Genomic DNA, 12,104 nt, shown 5'->3' on the forward strand with positions numbered 1-12,104 from the left:
TAGCAAGATATGTGGAAGACTTGGGGGGACCTGGTCTGTAACTATCATAGTTTAACACTTGTTGTGTTATTTTTTGAGTAATGACTCCAACATCTATCAGAAGAGATGCACATCCCGAAATATTGCAATTTAATGTTAGATCAATTTCCAGCTGCCATTTGCATTAGATCTCAGAGTACTGCTTTTTACAAATGATAACATAACATTTTAATCTTCTATTGATGCAAAGAAGGACAAAATAATGGCTGATGGAGTCAGTATTCCATCTAGTCATTTTACAGGGTTCAAAAGTTACATCATTCGGTATTTTTTAGTTCTGGACCTTGAAACAGAAGGACCTTGAAAACAGAACCATCAAAAATTTGAAGATTATGTTGGTAACTACTATTCTTAACCTTTACAAACGGCACTTCTGTTTATGTACTTTATGTAAGTTACGTAACACAGTTGTGAGAAACTGGGTTGTTGGTTGACTGGGGTGCGAGCCCTGGTCAAGCAACAGCCACAGTCCCTTGCAGGGTGAACCACAAAAATCGCTAATTTACCCTGTGCTTGATGCTGGGTAGCCTGGCACAAAATGCAGTCAGTCTGAACATAGAGGCAAGGTGTTTAGTATTTGTGTGGTACACAAACAGCAATACAGTGAAAACAGAACACAATAAAAATCCCAAACCAATTCAGAATAACAGAGAACGTGCTAATAAATAATTTGACATCAAAACCATCAAAATTCAATTAGTTGACCCAGAGCTATGAATGTTTATATTTTAAGGTTCAAAATAGCAAGACCTACGTTTTTAGAAAATGGCCATCTGGGCATCTTTAGCACCATAACCAAGGATCCAGGAGGGGATGGTGATCTCTTTGGGGATTAAGACTCACTTAGGCAGGGTCCAGATACAGGTTCAAGATAGTGGGAGACTGTTATTTCCCTGTGGCTCTGAACAGTAGACCAGCTAAGCTAGCCCTTAGGGTCACCTCTGAAGTCCTGGGTGCAGGTGAAGATGCAGGGCTGCACTGCAGGGCTGGCCTCTGAAAGTTCAAGGCAGGCTCCAGGCAGCAAATCAATCCTTCCAGGTACAGCAGCAGTATGATGGAATGCCTAGCAGGTCACAGCAGCAGGCAGTCCCCTTTCCGCAGGTCCAGCAGTGAACTCAAGAGTGGGTCTGACCGCCCTATTTTTATATCCTGGTATCCTGCTCCGAGAAGTTGGTAAAAGTTTCCATAAGGGTTCTCTAAAGTTCCTGGAGTTTCCTGCCCCCCCATCCTGGCTCCTAGCTGTCTGCACTGACAACATAGGGTTGTTAAGCATACTGTGTGTGTTGGACCTAGCCCTTTTTGCAGGGTCATCCCCAAACTTTTTGTCTCCTTCTTCCTATTTTTCTTGACCTGATTTTGTTGGCTTTTGAACTCTGAGCACTTTACCACTGATAACCAGTGCTAAAGTGCATTTGCTTTCTGTGTAAATTGTACTGTTAATTGGTTTATCCATGACTGGCATATTTGATTTACTAGTAAGTCACTAGTAAAGTGCACTAGAGGTGCCAAGGGCCTGTAAATGAAATGCTACTAGTGGGCATGCAGCACTGATTGTGCCACCCGCATGAGTAGCCCTGTAATCATGTCTCAGACCTGCTACTGCAGTGTCTGTGTCTGCAGTTTTAAACTGTAAATTCGACTTGGCAAGTATACCCACTTGCCAGGCCTAACCCTTCCCTTTTTCCTACATATAAGACACCCCTAAGGTAGGGCCTAGGTAGCCCCATGGGCAGGGTGCAGTGTACGGTTAAGGTAGGACATCTAATAATGTGTTTTATATGTCCTGACAGTGAAATACTGCCAAATATGGTTTTCACTGTTGCAAGGCCTATCTCTCTCATAGGTTAACCTGGGGGCTGCCTTTAAACATGATTAAAGCATAGCTTCCCTTTAGGAGCAGATAGACATGTGGAGTTTGGGACCTCTGAACTCACAATTTAAAAATACATCTTTTAGTAAAGTTGGTTTTAAGATTGTGTGTTGGAAAGAAAAGTGGGCATTTTGTTGCTTGAACCATTTTTGTGACTCTGCCTGTTTGTGAATTCTCTGTCTGGGTTAGTTTGACAGTTGGGCTGTTTGCACCTCTCTCCAGACAGCGACACAAAGGGGGCTGGGATGTAGCCTGCATATTCTGATGAGCAATCTGTGCTAGGAGGGAGGGGAGAAGCGGTCACTTGCACCTGAAAGGGCTCTGCCTGCCCTTACACAATGCAGACTCCAACCCCCTGGTGTGTGTCTGAGGCCTTGCCTGGGCAAGGCAGTATTTCACAATCAAGTGAAATTTTCCTTTGAAGTAAGCCTACTTCAAAGGCCAAAATGGGTATAAGAAGAGGACCCAAAACCACAGAATTTAGACACTTCTTGGGGTAGACACTCTACCTCACAGACAATTCTGTACAAGAAACCGGCTGGTGAAGAATCCCTGAACCAGACCTGCCAAGAGGAACTGCCTGGATGCCCAAAGAACTCACTGGGACTGCTTTTCTGACAAGGACTGCTGCCTTGCTGTTGCCCTGCTGCCTTGCTGCTCTCCGGCTGTGCTGAGAAGTGCTCTCCAAGGGCTTGGATAGAGGTTGCCTCCTGCTCCCTGAAGTCTCAGGGCCAAAAAGACTTCACTCCTGCAACTGGACTCCTTGTGCTGTGAAAATTTGATGCACAGCCTGCCCCGTGGATGAGAAATTCACCAAACACCGAACCGGAACGACGCAGCGCGACTTCACAAGGAGAAAATCGAGCGCGACTGGAACTTCAACGCACGGCCTACCGGATCGACACACAGCCGACCCGGGACAACGCAGCCAGACTTCCAGAGAGGAATCGACCCAGCGCCTGCAGCGTGGGAGAAAAATCCACGCAACGCCCACTGGATCGACTGGAGCCCAATGGAGCACTTGTGACTTTGCTCCGCAAGCCCAGGATTCAATGCACAGTCCCTGGGGCGCCAGAAACCCCCGCAACCCGAAGGGGAACCAAGTCCGCGTGCCGGAAATCGATGCAAAGCCTTCCATTGCATGGAAAATCCTAACGCAAGTCAGTGTGTGAAGGGGCGAAACTGGCACACACCTCCCTGTTTTCCACGCATCGCCTCCTCTGCGGTCACTTGCGGAGATTTTGAACGCAAACCAGGTACTTTGTGCCTGCAAGAGACCTTTATTGTTTTTAAAATACATGTACTTGTTTTACAAAGACTTAAGACACTTTATATCACTTTTAGAGTGATATTTCAACATCTACTTATTGCATTTTAATCGTTTTGACCTGCATCTTATCAGATAAATATTATATATTTTTCTAAACACTGTGTGGTGTATTTTTGTGGTGCTATATGGTGTTATTGTATGATTTACTGCAAAACTACTTTACACATTGCTTTCTAAGTTAAGCCTGAGTGCTCGGTACCAAGCTACCAGAGGGTGGGCACAGGATAATTTGGATAGTGTGAGACTTATCCTGACTAGAGTGAGGGTCTTTGCTTGGACAAGGGGTAACCTGACTGTCAACCAAAGACTCAATAACAGTGTGGTAGCAAAGCCCAGCCTATTCAGTTGCAAATTGGGCGGTGCTTAGATCCGCCCCATTAAATCAGTTAATGGTCCATTCAGGCTCGGCTAATCCCACTACTGTGTAACTCTATGGGGTGAATTCACAAAGTCTCAACGTCAGTTATACCCGGTCATGTGACCTAAAGCAGACTGCAGGGACATAGGGCTAAGGGCAGGAAAATGGCCACTTTCTAAAAGTGGCATTTTCAAATTTGTAATGATAAATCCAACTTTACCGGGGGCGGAGCTTGCCCGATTGCAAGATGGCCGCGCTGTAGCGGAGCACCGCCGGCCGCCTGAAAATCCGACCATAATCCTTCACTAACAACTGCATTTTTAAACTTGAAACTCGCAGCTACAGCCGCCCATAGCACTCTGGAACGGCGGGGTGCGCTTCGACCCGAGTGGGAGCCGGAAGACGAGCCGGAGAACTCCGCTGCCCCTGGGCCCCGGTAGAGAAGAAAACGGGGAGGCAGGGAGGCCTGGCTGCTGCACAGCCCAGAGGCATTTGCAGGCCCAGCGGCGAGGAGATGCTGCTGGAAAGGAGACTGGCGGTTGGAGGGGCCCGGTTGTGTGCAGTGCCGAGTGGCGGGGCCCGGTGCGCTGGAAATTGCGGAGGTGGCAGGGTTAGGGGAGGACGCAACCTCATTGCGGAGGGGCCGCGACTGGGCCGGAGGTTTTCCGCGAGGCCTGGCTACGCGGAGATGTGCAGGTGCACGTGTGACAGTTGGAGCGTCCCTGGAGAGGAGCAGCGACGCGCGGTGGGCCTGGCACGCTGACAGTGGTGGAGTGGGCGCCCTGGGGCCTGTCGCAGCCATCCTGCCGGTGAGCTGCAGAGGTGCTAGACCGAGATCGAAACAGTGGGGCCGGGACAACGTGTCCCACACAAATTGTTCAGGTGCCACTTGGGGAGCATGGGCGAAGCGCTCTTGCGGACCCCGATACTGGTCCACTGGCTGTATGAAACTGGCACCGCAGCCCCCTTCTGGACTAATCGCTTGCGCTGGGCGGACCTGGGCTGGACATTCTCGGAGCCGTGGAAACTGAGTGCGGGGGCCCTCCTGCATCCCCCAGTAGTATGGATGTGCTCTGGGCTGGGGCTTGAGGTGTTCTGATCAGCACTGCCCATCTGACGAGATGCGGGTGTGCTTATTCGCCCCGGGGGAGACACGATTCTCAACTGGCAGTCGATCTGGAGATGGTCAAGGGGAGAGCGTCTGGCGCACTGGCGAACCCGGGTTGGTACATGACGCATGTCCTCCAGGGTGTGAAAAATGGGTAAAACAGACAAGAGCCAGGCAAAGTTGCAGTTCGACCGCCGCAAGTCGAGTGGCCCTCCAGGTGCGGGAGTGGAGTTTGGACTGGAGAAGGAGCCAGATGTGCCCTCAGGGGAGGAACAAGATTTGCGTCAAATATTGGTGGCAATGCAGCATAGCTTAACCCATATTGACGGCAAGATAGACTCCCTTTCATATCGCATGGACAGAATGACTGAACGCCTAGATAAACATGTGCAGCGTCTTGATCAATCAGAGAGGCAGGTGTCAGAGGTGGAGGACGGACAGACACAGCTTGCCACCAGTCATGTCAAGCTGAACAAGGAACTAAACTCTTTGCGCCTCAAGGTAGATGATTTGGAGGCCAGGTCCCGGAGAAACAACCTGCGTATAATGGGAGTCACCGAGTCTACCGAGATTGACAACATGGAGAACTTTATTGAGCGCTTACTTGTGCAGCTGCTGGGATGCACCGCCTTCTCTGATCTCTTCATCGTGGAGAGGGCCCATCGATCCTTAGCGACTCACCCGCCTCCGGGTACACCCCCGCGGCATATTATAGCGAGACTGTTGAACTACACATACCGCGGGGAAGCCTAGCGCCGCGCCAGGGAATTGAAAACTTTGCAATATGAAGGTATGACAGTCTCGCTGTACCCGGACTTCACGTTGCAGGTGCAGGAGGCGAGGAGGCAGTTCATAGCCGGGAAGAAACAATTGAGAAATTTGCACTTAGAATACAGTATGCTATACCCTGCTAAATTGAGAGTAGGAGTGGATGGGGGCTCTCTCTTTTTCACAGATCCCAAGAAACTTGCTCAGTTTGTTAAACGCAGGGTAGCAGGTAAAGGAAATTGTGGTGCGGACAGTACAGACCCCTAGACTGGTGGGATTGGCTAACTGACAGTATGTACTCAGTTTTGGGGACTCACCTGGGTCGCTCAATGTGGGGGTGATATCGGCGCTCTGGTCTTCCTAGGTGACTCCGCGCTGCTGCTGAGTCCCTGAATTAACATACTGGTGTTGAAAATTGAAATAGTAGAACACTCTCCTACACAATGTGCTTAGAAGGGAATAATGGGGGAGTCGGAGTGATTACTATTGACCATATATGCAATATGTAAGTCCTGCAGAGTTTGTTAGTAATACTGCGTTGGTGGCCGGCACCCAAGTGGAAAGCGTAGCGACCGGGCAACATCCACCTCTGTGTGTGCACCACTTTTAACTGTTACAAAGGTAGACTAAGTTGGGAGGGAGTGGGAAGATGGTTCGAGAAGTAATAACCAAATGGGCGTGTTGGGGTATTGTCTGCTGTGGGTGGGAGTTGGGGGGATGTTAGGGGTTTTCTGTTTGTGTTGTTATTTGTGCTTTGTACAGTGCGATTGCAGATTAATGTATGAGATGAGGCGGACACAACACTGGAGTCCTACCAGGGTAGATGACAAATAATCACTCACGTCCGATTGGACTAGGGGGCCCTCATGAGATTCGATTGGTTACGTGGAATGTGCGAGGTCTCAACAATGCTAGGAAGGTCCATAAGGTAGTGGCATACCTGCAAAGACAAAGTAAACATTGCCATGTTGCAGGAAACACACGTGGCGCAGGGCAGCCCTGTGCTCACATATAGAAGATTGCAGGGGCAGTTCCTGGCAGCAGGGTTCACCTCACATGCCAGGGGTGTATTGATATGGGCCTCGAGGACCTCGGGCATTACTCTCCGGGGAGTGGCAGCTTTAGAGATGAACTAGCTATAGCGATCAAAGACTTTTTCCAGATTAACAAATGTTCGGTGGCTAGCGTAGGAGTAGTGTGGGAGACATTCAAGGTTTACATACGGGGGATCACCATAGCCAAACATGCTGGGGTACTGAAGTCGATTAGGTGACGCTTGCAACTATTCAAGTGAGACCTGGCACAGCTAGAGCGGGACCATCAGACTTCAGCAGATAACCTAACATTAGGGCACATACACGCTAAATTACTGGAGTTTCAGGATATGGCCCTAGCGGAAATTCAACATTTGGGGAAATACGCTACTGCCCGAGCATACGGGGACGGTGACAGACCTGGCTCGGAGCTGGCAAATTTAATACCCCCCAACCGAGAAAAAAGTGTAATCATAGCCGTGCAGGCAGAGGATTGCAGTGCGCTTAGAGATCCGGAACGCATAGTAGATAGATTTCGTGAATATTCTCAATCTCTGTACACATCCAGGGTCACCCCAGGTCAGGAGGCGATACTGGACTATCTGACACATATTACTATGCCATGGCTGACGGACGCGGAAAGGGAGTCCCTTTGGGCTCCTTTTACTCTAGAGGAGGTAGACAGTGCGCTGGGAGGAATGGCTGAGGACAAGGCCCCGGGTCCTTATGGGCTGACCGTATGTTTTTACAAAACCTACATAAACGTGTTGCTCCCACAATTAAAAGAAGTCTATGAGGAAATGGCAGAAGGGAGACTCATGCCCCCATTGATGCGGAAAGCGATGCTGATCACATTGCTTAAGCCAGGGAAGCCCCCGGAGCAGTGTTCATCCTATAGTCCGCTGTCGCTACTCAATCTGGATGTTAAAATATATGCTAAGATTTTAGCAGCTGTCTGGCCAGGGTGCTGCCATGGTTGATCCAGCCAGAACAGGCGGGGTTCGTTCCAGGCCGTAGCCTGACTATGAATCTCCGCACGCTGTTCGCTACGATGCAGAATGTCAACTCAAAGCTAAAAGCAGTGGCAATTTTTTTAGACGCTGAGAAGGCGTTCGATTCAGTGGAGTGGTGTTTCATGAAAGCCGTATTGCAGAGGTTCGGGGTTGGGGATGTTTTTTTGCACCTGGTGTCCACACTGTACGGGGAACCTTCAGCTAGGCTCTGCATAAATGGAGCGGTGACGGAGGCTTTTCAGATCACTAGAGGCACCAGACAGGGGTGTCCGCTTTACCCCTTGTTATATGCGCTGGTGGCGGAGCCCCTTGTGTGTGCCCTCAGGGAGTACCACGGGCACCGTGGTCTTTGCTTTAGCGATTATACGCTTGTGATATCGACTTATTCAGACAATTCATTACTATATGTTAAGGACCCGCAGTGCAACGTTGATCCAATACCCCGGGAGATCACTAGATATGGTGCGCTCTCTGGACTCAAGATCAACTGGAGTATATCTGTCATGTTCCCCCTAACGGCGGTGACGACACGGGTGGAGGTGGGATTCCCTCTCAATTGGGAAGGAGAGTCAGTAAGATATTTGGGTATTAAAATTCATACACACCCTAAGATAGTGGTGGCCGATAATTTTGATGCAGCACTCCAGAAACTGGCAGGTGATGTAGAACGATGGATCAGGTTACTGTTGTCCTTGATAGGCCATATAGCACTCATGAAAATGTTTGTGCTTCCTTGGTTTCTGTTCCATTTCCAGAATATCCTGATGATGCTACCAAAGACGTATTTTACTGCCCTCAGAATATTGCTTGTTAGATTGGCCTGGGCAGGTAAGCAACCATAAGTGAGCTGGTGAACTCTGACTGTTCCGTGCGAGCTGGGGCGGTCTGGGGGCTTCAGATTTGGAGACCTACAGTATGGTGGCGCATGCTGCAGTGGCCCATGCCTGGTTCCATGGAGCTGGGGACACTCCATACCCCGAACAGACGCTATGGAGAGTTTGCGTCTTTGAACTCGGTTAAACGCGCCTGGCGCACACTCCTGCATAAACAAGGGTTGGCCCTGCTGTACTCTCCGCATGTGCTGTTGGAGTGGTGTGCTTGGTTTGCACTTTGGTAGGATTGAAAACTGATACAGGCTATGAACACCCTGGGTATCAGTACCATAGGCGAACTATTCGTGGAGGGCAACATGGAAAAATGGGACTCGATAGAGAACCGGGCCGCCAGACCCACAGCAAAGCTTCAATATCAGTACCACAAGGTGCAACATGCTATGGTTGCACTATTAGGTGAGGATCTGCGGGAGCCCCCAGATGTACAGGCTCTTTCTATGGTGATATCGAACGACCAACCTCGGAGACTGGTCTCCTGTTTGTATTTGCAAATACAGAAGTCACGCACCCATGAGCTAACAAAAGCACAAATGGAATGGCAAAGAGAACTAGAGGTACAGATAACTGATGACCGTTGCCGATACTTCTGCTCCATAACGCACACGATCTCTCTAAGCATCGCCTCATACACTTTAAGAATTTAAATAGGGTATACTACACCCACCTTAGACTCCATAGATATGGACTACGAGCTACAGCGAGTTGTCCTAGATGCGGAGAGGAACGGACTGACTTCCTGCACATGTCCTGGACCTGTGATGGGGTGCAGCGCTTCTGGAGGGCATTGTTTGACGAACTGGAAGCAATAGTTGGACTACAATTAGACTTTGAACCAATAATGGCACTCCTGGGATGGGATAGGCAGCTACCGAAAACATTCAGAAAGTTGCTGCCGATTGGGTTGCTACTAGCCAAGAGACGTATCGCTATGCGATGGGACAGGGGGCCGGTCCCAACAGTGCAAGACTGGCACAGAGACATGGTGTACCTATAATACACAAACAGACAATTATATTGAACTGCTCCCCCCAACAAATAGGCCCACGAAACATTGGGATGTCTATAGGCAGTATCTGGATGGCAGGGAAACTGGGGAGGCAGAGGCAGGTGACATGGTGTGATAGACGACTAGAGAGCTGAAGTTGTGTGCATGTGGCTGGTCTTTTGGCGGAGATGGAGGATTCCGGAACAAATGCTGAAACCAATGTCTGCATTTCATAAATTTGTAATATTTGTCAATCTGTACAGCACATGACTGCAGTTGCATATTCGTAAGTGAACTATTAAAAGCATAAATAAAGTTAAATAAATTAATTAATAAATCCAACCTTACCATTAAAGAGGGTTCCTCATTACATGTTCATACATACCAAACATGAAATATCCACCACCTCTGCTTTAATAATTACAATTTATTAATTTTAATAAGAAATACCCAATGTTTAGGAGTTTTTCACTATTAGGACATGTGAAACTAAAAAGTACATCTGTTACTTTTTAATTACACAGCACTCCGTCCTATGGGCTACCTAGGGCCTACCTTGGGGGTGACCTATATGTAATAAAAGGGCAGTTTAAGGCTTGGCAAAGGATTTTAAATGCCAAGTTAACATGGCAGTGGGACACCGCCTTCAGGCTGTAATGGCAGGCCTGGGACAAGTTTTAAGGTGCTGATTAAGTTGGTGGCATAATAAGTGCTGCAGGCCCAATGGTAGCATATAATTTATAGGCCCTGGGTATGTGCTATACCACTCTACAAGGGACTTACATGTAAATTGAATATGCCAATCAAGTCATGTTTTAGGGAGAGAGCACATGCACTTTAGCACTAGTAAAGTGCACAGAGTCCTAATGCCAACAAGCATAAATCCAGCAGAACATAGTAGGAGAAAGGCAAAAGGTTTGGGGTGATCCTGTAGAGTGGGCCATTTCCAACAACAGTGATTACATTAGTTCATAAAACAATAAAGTTCAATAAAAAATACAATTGTGTATTCTTATTCAAAATACCATTGATCTAAAATCACCAAACTCCAGCAATTCCTTTTCATGATTCATGACTCCACCTATCACTGGAAGCCCCTGGTCCAGTTGGGGGGAATGAACCTTCAGGAACCTCTCATAAATGTGGCCTTCATGAAACTTGCCAGTAATGTTCCCACTGAACAAGCTAATACACTTACTGACATTTTGAACTCCCCAAACCTTTGGAATACCTTTACCAATAGGAGGCATCATCTCCTTCTACAACAACAGGGAAATGAAATGGTTGACAGATCATCATGAAGAATCTCAGGTAAAAGGTTGAATGCTCAAATGTTTTTTGAATTGCAATAGGACATGTGGCTAATAAGAACATAGGATATACTTTAAAATATGTTCTGAAAGTAATGAATGCAGATTGTGTAAGCTTTACTTGTTTAGTTTATATCTCCTACATACGTGTAATCTATTGAGAACTCCTCTAACTAGTCTCTTATTGTGAATTTTAACTGACCTGGGGCAGCGACCATAAAATCACCATTTATAACAAAGACAACATGACAGATGCCAGCATGATATTTAAAGACTGAAAGATCTAAATGATATGCAAGAAAACAGTCATCACACCACTATATTTACCAAGTCACAACTAGAGGGTTTGTTTGAGTGTAAAAATTAATGCTTGTGTGGAGAAATGCACACATACTACAGGAACACACAGAGCAAATGTGCACAGCAGAATAAGATATGTGTTATGTAGTCCTTAAAACATAATATAAAGCAATAGCTCTGTAAAACATAAAAAATACACTTACGTAGCTCCAGAATTCATTATGCAAGCGGATACTTTACAATCACAATTCCTTCCATCATCATGGTTCATTCCTAAATTATGACCAAGCTCATGAGCAACAATGGATGCAAAGGCCTGCACATTGTTGTTTGGAAACTGAAAATAAAGCCAAAGCAGGTTACTACAAATTACTGCAAGTTCAAGTTCATGTCAATCTGATATTCTAATTTTCCATATATTGATCACACCCTGAATTAGACTAGATCTAGGAACAAACTTCAATTCCACAACTGGTTCCACAGCTGGATAGAAGGCAGTGTCATGGGCGCCAGTGGTAGATTGGCATAAATGTCACCACCAGAAGTGGTGTGTTAAATTCACTACAGTACTGTCCGGTGGCAATCACCTCAGTTAATTTTGACTTCTGACAGGATAAAAAGACGAAGGAAGAGGTCATTTCCTTTCTTCCATGGAAGAGACAATAGTTGGGCATAGAAAGTTTGCCCATCTTTCTTTCTGGTCTCTCAATAAGAATTTGTCATTAATGACATGCATCTGCAGTGTGTCCTAACTCCAATCACTACAAGTAGCAGTCTTGGGATCAGAGACCAACATAAGACATATGCACGTCATACAATGCTTAAAAGAACTCAAGGAAACCAACAAAAAAAAACTCTTGATTCTGGCATCTGTGGAGCATGAAAAAATTAATGATAGTTATGGATGGCCACTGGCATTTTATGTCAAATTAGGTGCCACATATATGCTTCTCTGCAGCAATTACCACTCGTGTGCATTACAGTGCCACTTTGAGGAGTTGAAGATTTTTCCAGATACAAACTGATGCCTCAGTATATTTCAAAAGATGAAGAATCTCTATTTGATATTTAGTTTAAGCTTTTTGCTTACATTGTT

General features: G+C 46.9%; 1 protein-coding gene across 2 annotated transcripts in view; it reads right to left on the reverse strand.

Moving 5' to 3' along the window:
• Positions 1-12,104, reverse strand: part of ADAM9 (ADAM metallopeptidase domain 9) — a 463,250-nt gene that overhangs the window by 169,945 nt on the left and 281,201 nt on the right. For both annotated transcript variants that reach the window (XM_069213868.1, XM_069213867.1), the window contains exon 11: positions 11,212-11,345. In XM_069213868.1, the coding sequence (XP_069069969.1) occupies positions 11,212-11,345 (134 nt within the window). The remainder of the gene's footprint in view (positions 1-11,211; positions 11,346-12,104) is intronic.

This window comes from Pleurodeles waltl, chromosome 11, assembly GCF_031143425.1.
Source record: "Pleurodeles waltl isolate 20211129_DDA chromosome 11, aPleWal1.hap1.20221129, whole genome shotgun sequence".
Lineage (NCBI taxonomy): Eukaryota > Metazoa > Chordata > Amphibia > Caudata > Salamandridae > Pleurodeles > Pleurodeles waltl.